Source organism: Euprymna scolopes, chromosome 13 (genome assembly GCF_053919585.1).
Source record: "Euprymna scolopes isolate OS-2025 chromosome 13, ASM5391958v1, whole genome shotgun sequence".
NCBI classification, from domain to species: domain Eukaryota; kingdom Metazoa; phylum Mollusca; class Cephalopoda; order Sepiida; family Sepiolidae; genus Euprymna; species Euprymna scolopes.
In genome coordinates, this window is record NC_136494.1 from 136,266,145 (window position 1) to 136,285,723 (window position 19,579).

The 19,579-nt window shown below is 29.4% G+C and overlaps 1 protein-coding gene across 3 annotated transcripts in view; it reads left to right on the forward strand.

The window, feature by feature from the left end:
- The window catches only part of LOC145292197 (uncharacterized), a 31,041-nt gene extending 15,644 nt beyond the window's left edge, over positions 1-15,397 (forward strand). For 2 of the 3 annotated variants that reach the window (XM_080138506.1, XM_080138505.1), the window contains exons 2-5: positions 6,185-6,211; positions 7,792-8,109; positions 9,227-9,308; positions 14,362-15,397. In XM_080138506.1, coding sequence (XP_079994632.1) covers positions 7,805-8,109; positions 9,227-9,308; positions 14,362-15,003 — 1,029 coding nt within the window. In that variant the 5' untranslated portion in view covers positions 6,185-6,211; positions 7,792-7,804 and the 3' untranslated portion in view covers positions 15,004-15,397. The remainder of the gene's footprint in view (positions 1-6,184; positions 6,212-7,791; positions 8,110-9,226; positions 9,309-14,361) is intronic. The other variant, XM_080138507.1, reaches the window with a different exon arrangement.
- The last annotated feature ends 4,182 nt before the right edge of the window (positions 15,398-19,579 follow it).

Sequence of the window (19,579 nt, forward strand, 5' to 3'; positions counted from 1 at the left end):
CTAGCGATAGTGCTAATGCTAAAGTTTTTTATGATCGACAGTATGGATTGAGGTGAGCCTATTCGACTGTGGATATCCTAACAGTTATCTCTGAACGCATATAACATACATTGGAAACCAACAAAAAACGCATTTCACTTTTGTATGTTTTATTTTTCTTTAATTTCGTTCTGATTAAAATCAATTATCTATCTATCTATCTATCTATCTATCTATCTATATATGTATGTATATATATATATATATATATATATATATATATATATATATATATATATAGTGTTATAATGGAATAAATCCAGAGGAAATCCGGGTATGAGAGCTCAATGTGGTAAACAGAGCAATAAGATAAAAATGTAATTGTCTGAAGTATCAAAAATGTAATTGTCTGATTTAGATGCTTGAAAATACCATAAGGTTGAAATAAATTATTGCATCGACAATTATGTAATTTCCGTGTTATAATTTTTATATTATATATATATATATATATATATATATATATATATATATGGCGATTAAGCTACACAGAATATTCCGCGTTTCATCCACGCTAGGATTCATCAGGCTGATGAATCATAGTGTGGATGAAACGCGGAATATTCTGTGTAGCTTAATCGCCATATATATTTTATAACTTACTACCTAGCTCTACCTACGTATTGAGCACTGTTGAAGTTAATACTTAAAGTTTACGCATAAATTTATACTTTCATATATTAATTTATGTGATTAAATGAAGTAGTTATATATATATATATATATATATATATAATTATCCACTGACATGTGTTTCGTCGTCTGACTCCTCAGAGTAGCTGAATCTAGCAAGATTCGAAATCGGGACCCCATAGTAAGAAGCCTAAACCCTTATCCCTCCTCCACCTCGCTGACTGTTCGGATATATTGCGATTTACGTATATGTTATTTGTAAATCGCGGTATATCCAAACAGTGAGCGAGGTGGACGAGGGGTAAGGGTTTAGGCTTCTTACCATGGGGTCCTGATTTCGAATCTTGCTAGATTCAGCCATTCTGATGAGTCGTAGACAATGAAACACGTGTCAGTAGATAATTATATTTTAAAAATAAAATAATATATATGCCGCTCCCCATGTGGGGGTACCAAATTGGTTAAAGGGAAAATTATTCCCAACTCACATTTAGGTAAAAATGCACTTTCGTAAATAATTGAATTCATTCAAGACGTATCGCAAAAACAAATAACTTATATATATATATATATATATATATATATATAACAGAATGCTTAAAAAAACACTAAACAAAAACAAAATTAACATACTGCTTCATTAATTAATTAACATAATTAACAATGCTGGGTAGATACAAGCAAAATTTAAATGATATTAACGTTTTCTACTATCAAAATAATGCATGAACTGTTGTATCTGTCCAAAAAATTATCTGTTTTTTTTCGGAAAAGTTGTACCTTTTTTCACTATTATTATGTTCGCTATATTAATGTCGTCTCTACATAAAAATTTTCTCATTTTTTAATCTAATATAGCCAAGAAATAAACGGTGTAAATTATTTTTTATACATGTAATATTTATATATATAATCTATATATCTATAAAAAAAAAAAAAGGGCTGTTAAGTGGTCAAAAATGAAAAAATTTGTACGTGGGAGTCATCAGATTTTTATCTGTTTCTCAACAGTTTCACGACTGCACATGCATGGTTGTGAAACATGACAGCTTCCTTATGTTAAGAATAAGTAGGTTTGAAAACACTTTTTAAAGATCATGGCAAGCTGGTTATCGTACTTGACTCACTGTCTTTAGGTTTTGGTTTTTATCTCAGCTTGAGTATTTTTTTTTACTTACAAGAAGTAAACTGTTTAAATAAAAACATAATACTTGCATACACGAATCAGTTTCTTTCCATTTTTTACTTCATTTTTTTTTTTAAGAATTTAACATTACATTTAATACTTACAATATTTCTGAAGGGGGCTTGCTAGTATATTATATATAAGCAATAGTTCACAAATTTAAAATAGAAAAAGAAAAACTGAAAAGGTTAAAATATCAATTAATAATTCAACAACATCATCAAAAGAACATGGACATGAAAAAGACAAATGTCACAAGTTTAATAAATGTTATGCAAAATTTGGTTAAAAAAGAAAAGAATATGTGACATATTCCTACAATCTCTATGCTACAATTGAATGCAATTTCTTTTTTTTTTTTGTGCTTACAAAAACAGGAAAACATAACCTGAAATCAAGTAATTTCAAAGAAAAAACTGTCATTAAAGCAACTAATAAAAGATATGAAGTTTTTCTAAGTTTTACTTGGTTTTGACTAATAATGAGACAACAAGGACGACAAGATATCAGTCTCGTTTGTTACCACATGAAATAGTTGTAAAGGTTTAATGACAATGGAAAGACTGAGGAGAAAGAGCACTAACCAAATAACCACTGGATGAATGTGAAGAGAACTGGAACCCTAAGGAGGTTGACCATTGAAAAACCAATGGTTATTGCCAGTGAAAAATCAATGGTAAGCGACTGTTGTGATAACACAGTCATTTGCAAAGGTTATCGAAAGAGGTGGAGAGTACTGAAAATCTGGGAAGACTTGTTGTCACCCAGATTCCAGGAAATGCCACTGGTTATTATCAAAGAGTAATCTCTAATGATGACTTGTGTGAGAACTCCTAGTGACTACTACTACTACTACTACTACTACTACTACTAAATAATAATAATAATAATGATAAATAATCTATATATTAATACCATAGTACCTTTAACGTACACACGTGTGTCACAGTCTCCAGATTATAATTTATTTGATCGGGAGATCCTATTTATTAAAAAGAAGGCTAGAAGGTGATGACATACTACAAACATTAAATCAGTATGTAAATACGCTAATTTAATGTTCATTGAATGTTATCACCTTCTATCCTCCTTTTTTAATAAATAGGATCTCCCGATCACTGAAGACACAATGTAAAAAAAAAAATTAAATTAAAAAAAATATATCACTTTTGGGCCGTATGTGAAATTAAATTATACCTTCTTGGTCTTCTAGCTAGGATCCAAGGGTAGTATCTGTTCTGTCTAAAGATGACATAATGATATTGTCGAGTTTTTGTTTGCACCGGACGTCCATACAATGGAAATAGGTCACAGTCTCATATAAGAATATTGGAGATAAACCGTAATTACCAGATATATTCCGGCACTACATTAACCAGATTACTTAGATAAATACTTTTTTCTGTTTTAACAAAAAGGCTACAATAATATCACACTGAACATCCACAGAATGGCCATGAAAAAAATGACGTTGTTAACTTTCCGCAGGTCCAGTTAGTATATATAAATGATTTAAAGGAAGAAATCCAGTAAAAAAAAAGGAATTATTACAGAAGAAAAAATTGACAGTAAAGTTAAAAGTTCTTATAGAGGACCAGAAGTGTAGTTTCGTAAGAGGAATTGTTTGTTTGCTTTTTTCTATTCTAGCACGATTTAATTAGTATTTATTTTATTTTTTTTTATTTAAGGATAATAAGAATGAAAAATGTTTAAACAAAAAATCAAATTGAAAAATAGATAACGAAATTATTGCTAAATAACAAAAAATAATTAGATAAATATTCATCCTCTCTCTTTCTCTATTTATGACTAAGAAATAATATTGGTCAGGACTAAATATTCAAATCAAAGAAATTAAATGAAAGTATACATATTTTTTTTTAATGTAAAACAGTAATCGACCTTAAATCACAGACAAAATATAATTTTTCATCTTTTTGTTACTATTTCAGTTAAAAATCAAGAGGAATTCTCAAAAGAAAATCTTGATGTGGCACTTTCAAATTCTTTGTTTTCTTTAATTTCCTTTGGCTGACATGTTGTAATAAGTGAGAAGGGAAGAAAAAAACAAAAATACACACTTGCATTTATGTATTTACTAACATGGATACTGGGCATTGCTCGAGTCAACATGGAGTTCTGTTTGGACACACATAGATATTGAACTGTTTTTCATTATTATATGTCAACTCCGTCGTTACCCCCCACAACAATTTCAAAAATAAAAGAATAGATAAAAACACTTTTTTTTTTTTGCCCAAAAAAGGAAGTATATGACAACCTCTCCACCAGATATTTTAGCAGAAGGGTTACAGAGAGAAGTTATTCTCTGGATATTGAGCACTTTTTGTTGCGCTGAAACCCCCCCCCCCCTAAAATAAAAAATAACTTACTTCCAATCAAAATAGCAGAGAGTGCCTGTGCAACCCCCCAAAAAAAACATGAGCAGGCAGCCGGGCTCACACATGAAACACAAAAGAGGGGAAGAAAGCAAAAAGTTACTGGTAAATGTGTTTGCCCATATGCCAACAAGGCATTGCTCTTTCAGATGGTAATGGTTTCGACTCAGTCAGATGCGACTGACAACAGTTTTTAACAGACATACAAACACACACACACACAAACCGACGTTTGAGATTTATGTAGCAGATTACTAGAATCACCATTTTGTAGGGTGCCTTCAATAAGTTTCCATACTTTTTTTGTATGGGCAAACATGAAACTCTAGTCCCCTTTGAAGTAATCCCCCCCAGCTGCAATGCATTTGTTGTACCGTTCTAACAACTTCTGAAAAGCCTCATGAAGTCCTCTTGTGTGAGCGTGTCAATGACCCTTGTCACAGCCTCTTTCATCTCCTTAGTTGTCTCATAACAACAGCTTCTAAGGTTTTCCTTGAGCTTAGGGAATGACAAAAGGTCACAGGAAGCACTATTGGGAGGGTGATGAACTGTCTTGATGTCTTGATGAAATAGTCTATGACAAGGATGGAGTACTCTTGGGACAAACTCTGCGCAAATCTTCTGCATCTAATCTCATCGCAAATAATTGTGTGCACAGTTCCCACACTGACATCAAACTGTGCACTTATTGTCTCTATAGACACACAACAGTCTTTATTCATGAAATTCTTTATTTGGCCAATCAACTCTAGTGTTCTGACTTCCTTACTCCTCCCATACCTTTCATCTGCCTTCCTTGAATTTCTTATGCCACTCAAAATCTGATGCTCAATTCATACAAGATGGTCTAAAAGCAGTTTGAAGCATTCTATACGTTTCTGTAGCATTTTTATTGTGTATTGTTCTTCTAAAGTGTCTTCACGTCCAGATTGCATTTTTGCAATTCACTAGCTTTGGCATATCAGGATTTAGGGTGAATTCCAATTTCTGCTGTAGCTGTTCATTTGAACCTGAAATCATAAAAATTGGTCAGTCATCTCATAAGATGTATAGCAATAGCATACTGAATTTTTAAGAGTTTACAACAATTTGAAATGACTGTACAAAAAAGTCTGGAAACTTATCGAAGGCATCTTGTACATTCTTGACTCAGTCGCTTACCATACCATACGTGAAAATTACAATAGAAAAATTAATAACGTTTTCATATGTATGGGGGATGTTCCAAAAGTAATGATTCCTATTTTTATTCCGCCTGAATGGATCAAACATGATTGCAAGTTGCATTGTTATGATGACTGAACTTATGCATTCATGACCTAAAAATTTAATCTCTCTGTTGCGTATATTGATAGTGTGAGCTCCAAGAATGCAACTCCTGTCATGAATGTCTGTCAGATGCAGAGATGCGTCATTGAATTTTTTTTATGCAGAAAAAATTGAATTGATCAACATTCACCGACACCTGTTGAACGTTTATGAATTGGATGCAGTTGATGTCAGCATAGTTAGGAGATGAGTTTGTCGATTTCAGAGTGGTGACAAAGATGTGAGTGACAAAGTCCGCTCCATACTTTTACGACTGAGGCATTAAAAGAGAATAGCAAATGTGCATTAAGAATGGTGGTGACCATGTAGAAAATTAAATTCTGGAACACAAAAGGCTGCTCGTTTTAATGGTACCACTTCCAGCTTCATAGCTCTTCAACGTTTTAGTTTTTGATTTAAAAAGTAAGAGGCCTTACTTTTGGAACAACCTTGTATATTAAATGTATATTAAATGTATATTAAATGCAACTAATTTAATTAAAAACATTTTTTATTCGATTTCATGTTTTATTTATTCATATTTTTTATTTCTAAATAATAAAAATTAGTATATGTTATCGTTATTTTTTCTCTTTTTTTTTCAATGGGAATTCATTAGCAGAACGGACGACTTTGTTCATTTAGGGTAAGTGCTTTATTGCGTTTCTTCTTTTTTTCTGTTCATAATTCCTAACTTTTACTTTTGAATTTAAATTGAAAATTAAAGTATATATACATACACGTATATATATATTAATATTTAATCCACTAAATTTCTTAAAGATTAAAATTTTTGTATATGAGAAGGGAGACCCGATGTTGCCTGGAATTGAATAAGAATTGATTAATGTTTCACGCTTCCTACACTTTTATTGTCATCAAAATCAGTGAAATCACTTATTTTTCTATCAAATTGATTGATTGCCTGTTGTAGGTAGAGACCTATTGTGGTGCACTGGAAGGAAGCTTCACATGCCCCCCCTGCAGTGACTTAGTCCACAATGCATTGTAGTCTACATTGCACTGTAGAGAATCTACTGTTGATTTTATATTCTACATACAACATGTGACCACATGTGCTTTTACTTTGCCCTCATCAGCCGCTAACCAGAGGTGATGACACAGTTTCGGTGGCTAAAGCGGGACTGCCACCCCTGGCGCTACCAGCAGCTATTGCTGCTGGGCAAAGCAATAAATAGGATATAAACAAATTTCCTGGCATATTCAAGCAGATGAAAAACGCTGTTTTTAACTTTTTCATTTTTATTTTTAACTTTTTAATTTTAATTTAAATTTTATTTATTTATTTTTCTCTTTAATTTCCCCTTTTTTCCTTCCTTTCCCCCCTTCCTTCTTTTTCTTTCCCCCCTCCCCCCCCCTTTTTTTTTTTTTTTCCAGAGCAGCCCGAGAACGGAAGAAGTGGACAATATTATGCTCTCTTTGCAAATGTCTTCGAATTGCGCCAGATCCAGCATGACGCCTGTCTAACAATTGTTTGCAGGCGACATTTTTGTTTTTTAAAATCCCTTCCAGTGATGCCTATTTTCGAAAGAAGCGAAATGGTGGAGTGTCCTAAAAATCCTCGACATCCAACCTCGATAGGCATCACATTGTTGTATGTAGAATATAAAATTATCTGCGAACAATGGCTTCACTTAAAGTTTAAAATGCAAGAGTCAAGTATCATTGTTCAGTTGTGCTCTAAAAAGAAACATTCATTTCAAAAGAATCTACAGTTGATTTTAATGGCTGGACCTTTCTGCTTGTGCGGTGATAAAACTTCTCAAATACTCTTCTGATGTTAGGTTGTATAAAAGTGTTAACTTTAGTCAAAATTAGACTTTATTCTTTAATCATATTTTTTCAATTATCAATTTTTGATATCTGCTGTACACATTCTGATACAAAACCTATGTAAGAACACTCCCATCAAACACATCAAGTACCTTTGTGTGAACGTTTTTAAAAATTGGCCCAGCCATTCCAGAGTTCATAGGGAACGAACTCGTACACACACACACACACATATGCAAACCTCCTTTTATATAACAGTAGAAGGTAGATAGAAGTAGATCAAGATCATTCAGTAACTTCTTGAATCAAACTGATTTATTTTCTCCCTTCTATTGTTCCAGTTTTGCCTGTCAATGTTCCTTATCTCTAAACATCATTGTATTTTCTTTCATTTTCATTTTGGTCAGTTCATGTTTTTGTTTTTTTGTATAGTGGCAGTGACCTGATGCCTCAGCATCGAGGTCAATGTGGTCACCTTTTTGCAAGTTGGGACAATCATAAGTTATGTGCATCATGCCGCACTTGTAGTCAAGACAATGTGTGCAACATCTGTAGACACTGGGGTGAAGAACAATGGAAACGGCATAACAATCGCAGAATATACAAGGCCAAACGCAACAAGAGCAACATGGGTGGCACAGAACCTCCACCACCGCCGCCTGACTGGGTGAATAACAAGCCTTTTCCTACGTTCACCTCCAACTACAACCCTCAGTGCCATTTACCACCACAGTCTACCGATTCCATGAAGTAAGTATTGTGATGTGATCATATCTACTAATTTTAGTCAGATGTGAAATTGGTTCATTAAATTCAAAGGTTATAGGCTTAGCCTCTATGTTTTAAAAACTATTGAGCAAATATACCCAGAGAACAAGTGTAAAAGAAATACAAACAATTGCATTTAAAGGGAGAGATGGTTAGACTCTTATAATAGTTTCTCGGTTGTCTGAAATAGTTGGTGAATGTCTGGATGCCCCATCCCCAGCAAAAACAAGATAAAAAAATTTTAAAAAAAGACTATGCTGTACATTTTTTTCGTGCTAGTTCAATGAAAACCAAACCCAGTACCTGATTTTGTAGAGATGCATACTGATTTTAAGCAGGAGTAAGCTGTGCTCCCATGTGCAATAGCCAAATTAGTTCTATCTGGTTCCTTTGTCAATCGTTTAAAAGATTCACAGAACTTTGGATGTTGATGCAACTTAGTTGGGAATTTAGTTCTGTTAGCAATCTCAAAACTATAAAAACTTGCTGCGAAGAAAAAATTCCTTGAAACAAAACATTATGTTGATGTTGTTTGAGAGAAAAGATAATTTAAAGAATTTACCTAGTACTAAATCTTTGTCAAAGAACTTTAAAATTTACTTTGTACTTTTGGCCATCAGAAGAGCTTAGAAGCTTCTTTAGATTTGCCCCTATTTAGGTAAACAAAAATAACAAAAACCTTAACGATGCAATCTATTTGTCACAACATGTTATATTCCAAAAATCACAACAATTGATCGAGTAGTTTTTTCTATTTAAGAAAATCAAATTTTACGATTTTTAACAATTAAGTATTTTTAGCAGCAATTGATGAGATCTTGATTCTGGAGCAGTTGTTAATGAGGAAATAACCAGGGATGAATTTTGAATTCAATCAAATATGGCGACTGGTTTATCTCGCATCGAGCAAGTCACAAAATTTGATGTTCTTAAATAAAAAAAAAACTATATGATCCAATTACAAGATTTTTGGAATATGCCATCTTCGTTCCATGATAGGTATGTACATCATAAAGACTTTTCTGCATTTTCTTTACTTAAAAGTTTCATTATAAGTGCAAGTTAAGAACCATTTTCCTTTCTTTCTTTACATTTACAGTTTCCCATTTGCTTACCCAAATCAGAATTCGCGTCCTCCGGAGCCACTCAATTCGATAAACATGACTAGACACCATCTCATGGTAAGTAAATCCAGTTTTTCACACAATTAGTATATGGTTTGCAATTGTTAAGAACATCATAGAGCAAATTTATTGGAGAGAAAATCTAGAAATTTGCTTGGTCTTGGGGAAAATTAGGCTTTTATCCAGAATTTCCCATATACAAAAATAAAGAAAAATCTGTCTGATGTACATACCCGTGATGAAACGAAAATATCATATTCCAAAAATCATATAAATTGATCAAGTAGTTTACTTTTTAAATAAGAAAATCAAATTTTATGAGTATCAGTAGACTGACTGCCTCACCCACTATTTTGCAAAAATAAATATCCAAAAACAAGAGAGATAACTCAACAATAATTCATATTTACTCAATTTATGTTGTAATGCCTACAAATTTCCATTAAATGCTTTAAAATGACACAGATTTTTTTTATTTTTGTTTTATAATATAGTAGGAGGAATTCTGGACAAAAATCGAAAATTATTCAAGTATTAGAGAAGTTAAGATGTTTTAACAACTTTTTCTTTTGTTTTTGCTAAATTGTTTTATTTGAGGAGAGGGACTTAAACTGAATCCTTTACTCAAGCTATCGAAGTAGTTTATTCTTGTTCCATCAATCATCACTAATTGGAGTGTTAATTTTTATGTATTTCTTATATATATTTCTTTGTATGTTATTATCACTTGTAACAAGGATTGAACATACTATAGTTGATAAGAAGTAAGAATAGCACAAAACACTTCTACCCAGTCATGGCTAATGGGACAAGAACAATCTACTTAGATGAATTAAATCAAGGTTTCAGTGCAAATCTTCATATCTGTTCTTAAGTTTGACAAAGAGTTTTAATGTTTCAGAATTTTTAAGAATGTGAATTAATAATTTGTATTATTTGGATGAATTTCTTTAGCAAGATTTGACCTGAAATTCTTTCCACAAGCCCCATAGTGCAAAGGATAAAAGTGCTAGAGAATAATCAGTTCTAAGTGACAGTCTTGTGGAAAATGATGATTCAAGTTTTAGTGCAGCCGTTACTAAGAATACAATTATAATTTACTTGACACTTCTATCCAGGTATGGCTGATGGAATGAGAATAATTTAGCCTTGTCAATTTAGTGGAAGGTTCTGATTGAAATTACGTATAGATTAGAGTTCAAAAAGATGCACCTATAGAAACTTGGAAGTTACATCAGCCAAAACAGGAGAATAATATGAGAATAGTTTATTTATATTATTTGTATATTTATATATTTATGTATTTGTATATTTATATATTTATGTATTTGTATATTTATATATTTATGTATTTATTTATTTGTGGACTGTTATCCTCATCTTCATTATTTGTATATTTATATATTTATTTATTTGTATATTTACGTATTTATATATTTATTTATTTGTATATTTATATATTTATGTATTTATTTATTTGTATATTTAGATATTTATATATTTGTATATTTATGTATTTATTTATTTGTATATTTATATATTTATGTATTTATTTATTTATATATTTATGTGTTTATTTATTTGTATATTTATATATTTATATATTTATTTATTTGTATATTTATATATTTATGTATTTATTTATTTGTATATTTATATATTTATGTATTTATTTATTTGTATATTTATGTATTTATTTATTTGTATATTTATATATTTATTAATTTGTATATTTATATTTATGTATTTATTTATTTATATATTTATATATTTATTTATTTGTATATTTATATATTTATTTGTATATTTAAATATTTATATATTTATATATTTGTATATTTATATATTTATGTATTTATTTATTTGTATATTTATATATTTATATATTTATTTATTTGTATATTTATATATTTATATATTTATTTATTTGTATATTTATATATTTATTTATTTGTATATTTATATATTTATGTATTTATATATTTATTTATTTATTTAATTATTTGTATATTTATATATTTATTTATTTATTTATTTGTATATTTATATATTTATTTATTTGTATATTTATATATTTATGTATTTATTTATTTGTATATTTATATATTTATATATTTATATATTTATTTGTATATTTATATATTTATTTTTTGTATATTTATATATTTATGTATTTATTTATTTGTATATTTATATATTTATATATTTATTTATTTGTATATTTATATATTTATTTATTTGTATATTTATATATTTATTTATTTGTATATTTATATATTTATTTATTTATATATTTATATATTTATATATTTATTTATTTGTATATTTATATATTTATTTATTTGTATATTTATATATTTATGTATTTATTTATTTGTATATTTATATATTCATTTATTTGTATATTTATATATTTATTTATTTGTATATTTATGTATTTATGTATTTGTATATTTATTTATTTGTATATTTTTATATTTATTTATTTGTATATTTATATATTTATTTATTTGTATATTTATATATTTATTTATTTATTTATTTGTGTATGTATATATTTATGTATTTATTTATTTGTATATTTATATATTTATGTATTCATTTATTTGTATATTTATGTATTTATTTATTTGTGTATTTATATATTGATATATTTATTTATTTGTATATTTATATATTTATTTATTTGTATATTTATATCTTTATTTATTTGTATATTTATATATTTATTTATTTATTTATTTATATATTTATTTATTTGTATATTTATATATTTATTTATTTGTATATTTATATATTTATGTATTTATATATTTATATATTTATGTATTTATATATTTATATATTTATTTATTTGTATATTTATATATTTATTTATTTGTATATTTATATATTTATTTATTTGTATATTTATATATTTATTTGTATATTTATATATTTATGTATTTATTTATTTGTATATTTATTTATTTATTTATTTGTATATTTATATATATATTTATTTGTATATTTATATATTTATGTATTTATTTGTGGACTGTTATCCTCATCTTCATAGATCTTGTTTTACCACGTTTCAGCCAACACATCCTCTGGCCTTCTTCAATTGATTAACTGCAACGGGGATGCTGAGTCTTGTATCCCTAGTAATTATTGCCTTCCATAGTTGTAGTTGTTTCACTAAGTTTTGGCCAACTAAATCTATAGCCTGGTTTGAAACCGACAATGCTCACCTGGAACCCTAGAGATTCAACACGTCTATCAACTCTGCTACAGGCCTTGAAACATGATGAAATAGCAAGTATAAAAATGAGGATAACAGTTCACTATTTAAAAAATAAATATACAAATTACTCATCTCAAAAAATTCCAATATAATCTATAATATAAAGCTGAATGTCTGTGTGTGTGTGTGTCTGGTCACGAATAGGCTCCTATATGGTTGACTATTTTAAAAAACTGATTACATATAATGATAGATGTATCGAGACACAGGAATGGGTATGTTTGATCTGGCAGAACAGTGGTTCATTAAAATTGTGGGGTCTGCGTTCGCACCTGGTCCACAAAGTATGGAAATAAAAAATTAAAAAATTAAAAAAAAACGTTTACAAGTGTTTTTGATATAGATGTACATAAGAATACTTTGATAAGTATGTTTTAACTTAAATAGGGATGGTATATTAAAATTGTTGGGTCTGCGTTTGCACCTGGCCTCCATAGAATGGAAATAGGCATAAACTTTAATAAAGACTTTTCATATCTATCTGCATAAGTATACTTTGATAATTATGTTTCAGTCTGAAGAAATATGGTATAATAAAATTATGAGGTGTTCGTTCGCGCCTGACCTCCATAGAATGGAAATATATCACAAAGTTTAACAAGGTTTTTTAATATAGATCCACAGAATATTGTGATAAGTGTTTCAGTGTGAACAGGTATGGTATAAAAAATTATGGCGGTTATCTAATATATTTTTACTTTCATTATATTTTGCTTTGGTTTTGATACCCCCAAATTCGACCCAAATTTACAACCCTTCCTTTTACATAACCTATCATACTTTCATAAATCAGAGTCCATTTTCTGTAGGCTGTTTTTGAACCCAGTCAGTGGCGGGTACTTTTGCTAGTATATATAATATGAGAATAGTAGTCAAAATATTCTAAAAAATGCAAAGATTTTTAAGTTCCAAAAGATACACCCGAAGAAAGTTGGGGTTAGGGTTATCATCGAAAACGTTGTGAAAGTAACATCCAAGATGAGAATAGCGATCCGAATATTTGAAATAATACAAATTATCGATCCTCATCTCAAAAAAATACAAATTATCAATCCTCATCTAAAAAAAATACAAATTATCGATCCTCATCTCAAAAAAATACAAAATTATCGATCCTTATCTCAAAAAAATACAAATTATCAATCCTCATCTAAATAAAATACAAATTATCGATCCTTATCTCCAAAAAAATACAAATTATTGATCCTCATCTCAAAAAAATACAAATTATCAATCCTCATCTCAAAAAAATACAAATTATCGATCCTCATCTCAAAAAAATACAAAATTATCGATCCTTATCTCAAAAAAATACAAATTATCAATCCTCATCTAAATAAAATACAAATTATCGATCCTTATCTCCAAAAAAATACAAATTATTGATCCTCATCTCAAAAAAATACAAATTATCAATCCTCATCTCAAAAAAATACAAATTATCGATCCTCATCTCAAAAAAATACAAATTATCAATACTCATCTCAAAAAATACAAATTATCAATCCTCATCTCCAAAAAATACAAATTATCAATCCTCATCTCAAAAAAATACAAATTATTGATCCTTATCTCCAAAAAAATACAATTTATCAATCCTCATCTCAAAAAAATACAAATTATCAATCCTCATCTCAAAAAAATACAAATTATCAATCCTCATCTCAAAAGTTATGAAATAAAATATTAAGAATTTAAAGCATACAATCTTTTATCAAAATGATTGAATTCAGTATTAAATAATTGCAAAATGGTTGGTATGTCATAAAACAAAATGATTAATCAAATTCATTAAAAGTTTTCATCTTTTCTTTGATTTTTCAGCCATCTTTGAAATTGCTGGACAATACATTTGATCCAAACAGGCAACTATCTGGGCACCATGGTCTACTGCCACCTGTGTGGGTCAAGCAAGAACGTTCTGACGAGAACTATATCCCTCAACCTCCGACACATGTTTCATACCAAACAAATGATCGATCAATCACCATGACACCTGTAAACAACTGCTTCAGTATTTCTTCCGATGTGAGCAACCCGGCAAACACACAACCACCACATCTGCCTCAACCCAATCCGCCTCCATCCACCGGACCGCAAACTGTACCACCTTCTTCCTCTTCTGTAGTTCCTCAGTTCTCCCCAACTATGAACTCTAGCTGTGAATCCCCACAGAAGGATTTAAGTTCAGCTAATCGCAACACAAACGTTTCCTGCTTAGGGAACAATAATGTCAAAATTCAGAATGGTTATTCTGTGCCCCTCGATTTCCCAACCCTTGGGGAGGAGGATCGGCACATTACCATCAGTCGTAAGTGCCTGCGGACTTTGATGTCTCTCGTGTCATGCCCCGTGTGCCAAGCTCCCGTTAACCACCAAGAGACAATCCAGGGCTTCAAGGCCGGCACTCTGTTCTGCTTGAATCTCTTCTGCTACAATGGCCACAATATTCAACCACGTTGGTAGTATTCTGATATCAGATCTATTTTTGTATATCATCTTTGGTTCAGTGTTGGAAAGTATTTCCAAATTTTAATAAATATAATTTAAAAACAAAAAGAATGACAAGAATAACGATGGGCAAAAAGATAAATCGATATTTGGATTCTAATATTAAAATAATATTTTTAAGCCTTTTGACAGCCTTGAAGGAAGAAATATCTGTGGAATACACGTGTTTTATTGTGCATATAGCTAATAGTGCCATCATACAAATGATCAGACACAAATAAATATTAAAAATAGTATCCATTTATGTGTGACTGTTTCTAATATTTATCTGTCTCTGATGATTTGTGTGATAGCAGTATCAGCTATATGCACAATGAAACACATGTAAGACACTTATGGAAAAAGAAAATATAGAAATTCGCCTATATTTAAAATTAAAAAATATATAATAGAAATGTATAAGATATTCATAAAATATATATTTTATGTTTATTTTATTCATAAAATATATATTTTTGTGTTTATTTTATTCATAAAATATATATTTTTACATTTATTTTATTCATAAAATATATATTTTATGTTTATTTTATTTATAAAATATATATTTTAATTTATTTTATTCATAAAATATATATTTTACGTTTATTTTATTCATAAAATATATATTTTACGTTTATTTTATTCATAAAATATATATTTTACGTTTATTTTATTTATAAAATATATATTTTACGTTTATTTTATTCATAAAATATATATTTGACGTTTATTTTATTCATAAAATATATATTTTACTCTTATTCACTTCTATGTAGAGAGTTGAGCAGTGAGATATCTGTTCACATTACGTGTAAATTTTTGTATGTTAATACAGTTAGGGAAGCAGAAAAGAGGGAGGGAATTTCAAAGTCGAACAGTTGAAGGGAAGAAACTATTAGAATAGGAAGTTTTTCAACATCACAGTACAATGATGGAGTATGCTTTTACTCCTTATCATGTTAGTTGGAGGAGATGCACTTTGAAAAAAAAAGACAGACAGACAGACATAGTGAGTTTTATAGATTAGATTATTCACATCTTGATTGTTATTCTTATCATGTTTTTGATCAATATAACCTTTGACCTTCTTCAAGTGCATCTTTTTGCGCTTTGGAATCTTTATGTCAAACTTGGAAATCTGTATGGAATGCAACTTAAGATTATCAGAGATTATATCAACCGCAAAATTGTGCAAATAACATCCAAAATGAAAACGGTAGTCAGAACAGTCCAAATAATACAATTTATCAATTTTCATCACAAAAATTCTGAAACTCAAGAAAGTTATTAAACTGTGTCACGTTTTATGTATGGACACAATTCATCTAACATTATTTTGGTAGAAAACTTGTTTCATTGTAATGGTGTTAGTTAAACTCGACTCATATATAAAAGTTATCTTTCTTTGAATTGACCTGACAAATACTTTGTAGAAAAAAAATCTATTGACTATTTCTACAGATTTTATAAATATAATTTTTATATCAATTTTTTTTAATAATCTCTTTCTTTATGATATAACATAAAATTTTAAGAAAGAATTCAGTTTTATTCAAATTTCACACATTTTCATGTTATGTACATTAGATAGGGACAAAGTTACTAGCAGAAAATAGTACACTTGGATTTTAATTTTTTAGGAGAAATTCCAATCTATGTATTTATACTTGTGTAACATTTTCCAGGAACCAACACGCTGTAGCCTCAGTCATAAAGTAGACAAAGAATAGAAAAAAACTTTAACTCACTTTTTTTGTTGTGCAATAACATTTATTTCCTTATTTTTGTGTTATTGCTATGATTTCCCTCACATAATCATTTTAAAAATGCTCTCAAACCTCATCCACCTCTCTAACATGATCTTTTTCGTTTTTATAACCTTTTTCTTTACATTCACATCATTTCGCATTTCATATGCATTTACATATGCACATCTGTGCTATGTTACAATTATATAAACAATTTATTCACAAAAAAAACTAAAAATTTATGAAAAAAAGCAAAAATTAATAAACATTTAGACTATCTATAAAAAATTAATAACAACGTAGAAATATATCGGGTAGTAAACAAAGCTGAAAAACAAGGAGATTGTTTTTTTAATTATTTAAAAAAAAATCTTACTTGGCTCCAATCTTCACTTTATTCACTAGAATTGTATGCATGAAGCCAGAATAATGTAATAATTTTTGGTAAATCTCCTTTTTCTCAAGTGTTTCTGTACCCTTTATCTCAAGTTACTAAAGAGTTGAGAAAGATTTCACCAAAATATTGTGATTATCATCATAATATTTTGCTCCATCTCAAGATCCATTGTTTGAGGTATTCCTCACGTCTGCATTCGCGCATGTCTTACTCAGGGGACAGTCAGTGAGGATGTGTGCGATAGTCTGCACGTTGGTACCAAAGAAACACAGAGCGTCCTCTACATAGCCTTACTTGTGTAGCTTGCCCATGTTTTTTGGCAACCTTTGTTCGAGCCCAATTGAGTGTTACCCACTCTTTGCAGGGGAGTTCAGAGCCTGTTCGGAGATCTTTCAGTGTCGGAAGAGCCTTGCTATTGTCTTTGACAGACTCCTTCCACGAACACAAGTGGAAGAAGTGTTATCCGTCCAAAGTCTGTGATGTTGGCAAAGCTCTTGACGGATGGTAGTTGCTGCAGCACCTCTTGATGTCCATATAGGGTATGGCAATTGTTGTTACTTTGCTTGCCACACTCTGTCTTTGCTATCGCCTCATAACGAATCTGCAGACATATGGCAGGTTTGGTTGATTTCAGGTTGCCTATAATCATTCCATATGCCTTGTTGAGTTCAACGTTGACTTTTGCAGCATGAGCGGAACAAGTCCGAATATTGTGACATTCCAACTTCACACACACAACTCTAGTGAACCAAATAATTTAGATTTCGTACAACTTGATATATTTCTGCATTGTTATTAGTATTCTATAAATTGTCTGTATATTGCTAACTACATCACCCTCTTAAAAATCAATATATTTAATTATCTATCTATACATCTATAAAGTTGAGTTTTTTTGTTACACTGACATTGATATTAAAAGCCTGCTTTTTCTATTGCTATTTAATTGCTTCCCATGAGAGCAATATGTGACACAAGCTCGTTTTTAATGTGGGAGAAAATCAGCTTCCCAAAAAAAAACCAGCTTGGGAAGTAGGCGAAAATAAAATTTGCCTTAGTATACAAGGGTTTTCCCCTCCATTGACTAAAGACAAATTAACTTAAGTGTAGCATCAGAACAGATACCACACTCTGATCTTAGCTTGATTGCCAGACCTAATTTTTCTATTTAAAAATTATTAAAATGAACTTTACATACTCAGTCATAGATATGCAAGCGACTTCATAAAAGTTAACTAATTTGCATATTGCTTTGAAAAATGACTTTCATTAATTAATTAGTCATTTTATGGTTTCTTGTTGGATGATTGGTTTCATCTATTACACTCAGATCTATTTGTGCATATTTTCTACATTGTGCATAATTGCATAGCATTTAGGATGAAAATGCTTTAGCACATGCACATATATATATATATATATATATATATATATATATATATGTAGTAAGTTATAAAATGTATATGGCGATTAAGCTACACTGGATATTCCGTGTTTCATCCACTTTAAGATTCTTCAGGCTTATGCGCATGTTACTTCTACGCTTGCAAAAATATACATTTATACGTTAATGTTACTTAATTCATAATATTTTCTTATACATATGTCGATAGCTCAAACAGTAATGACTAAGGCTGGAGAGCTAAATGTTTTTGGTTTCGATTCTAGCTGATGGCAGCGCACAAGTCATGTTTTTATAACTTTTAAAATCATTTTCGTATTTTGCATACAATATAATTATCAATAGAGGATTCGCTCTATAATTACAATATCATATTTAAACATATTTTATGACTGGCCGATATTGGGTGGACTACTAGTATATATATATAAAAGTAACCTTGTTTGTGTGTGTAAAAATAGCTGCTAAAGAGTCAAAAGTGTAAAAATAGCTGCTAAGGAGTCAGAATTGCAAAAATTTTAACTTTGCAGGTTTTGATTCTCACAGATGGCAGCACTCAAGTCATTTTATTTTTAAACTTTGGAAATCGTTACACATGGGTAAATATATATTAATACATTTACTTGCATTAATTTTTAAGTTTTGATATCCGTGTCTCCTAAGTCATATGGTAGCAAATGCCACTAGAGAACTAAATGTTTTGGTTTTGATCCTAGCTGATGACACCCAAGTCATATTTTTATTTTAACATTTAAAATCAGTATATATATATTGGGTGCAATGTAATAATCAATAGTGTTGATTTTACAATGATAAATACAAAATTTGCATAAATTAAAATATATTTAAGTGTAATTTACCACCAAGCAATGCAACATTGTATATATATATATATATATATATTATATGTATGTATATATGTATGTATATATGTATATGTATGTATATATATATGCTAGCAGTTCAGCCCAGCTTTGCTCGGGTTCTATGTACTGTTCATAA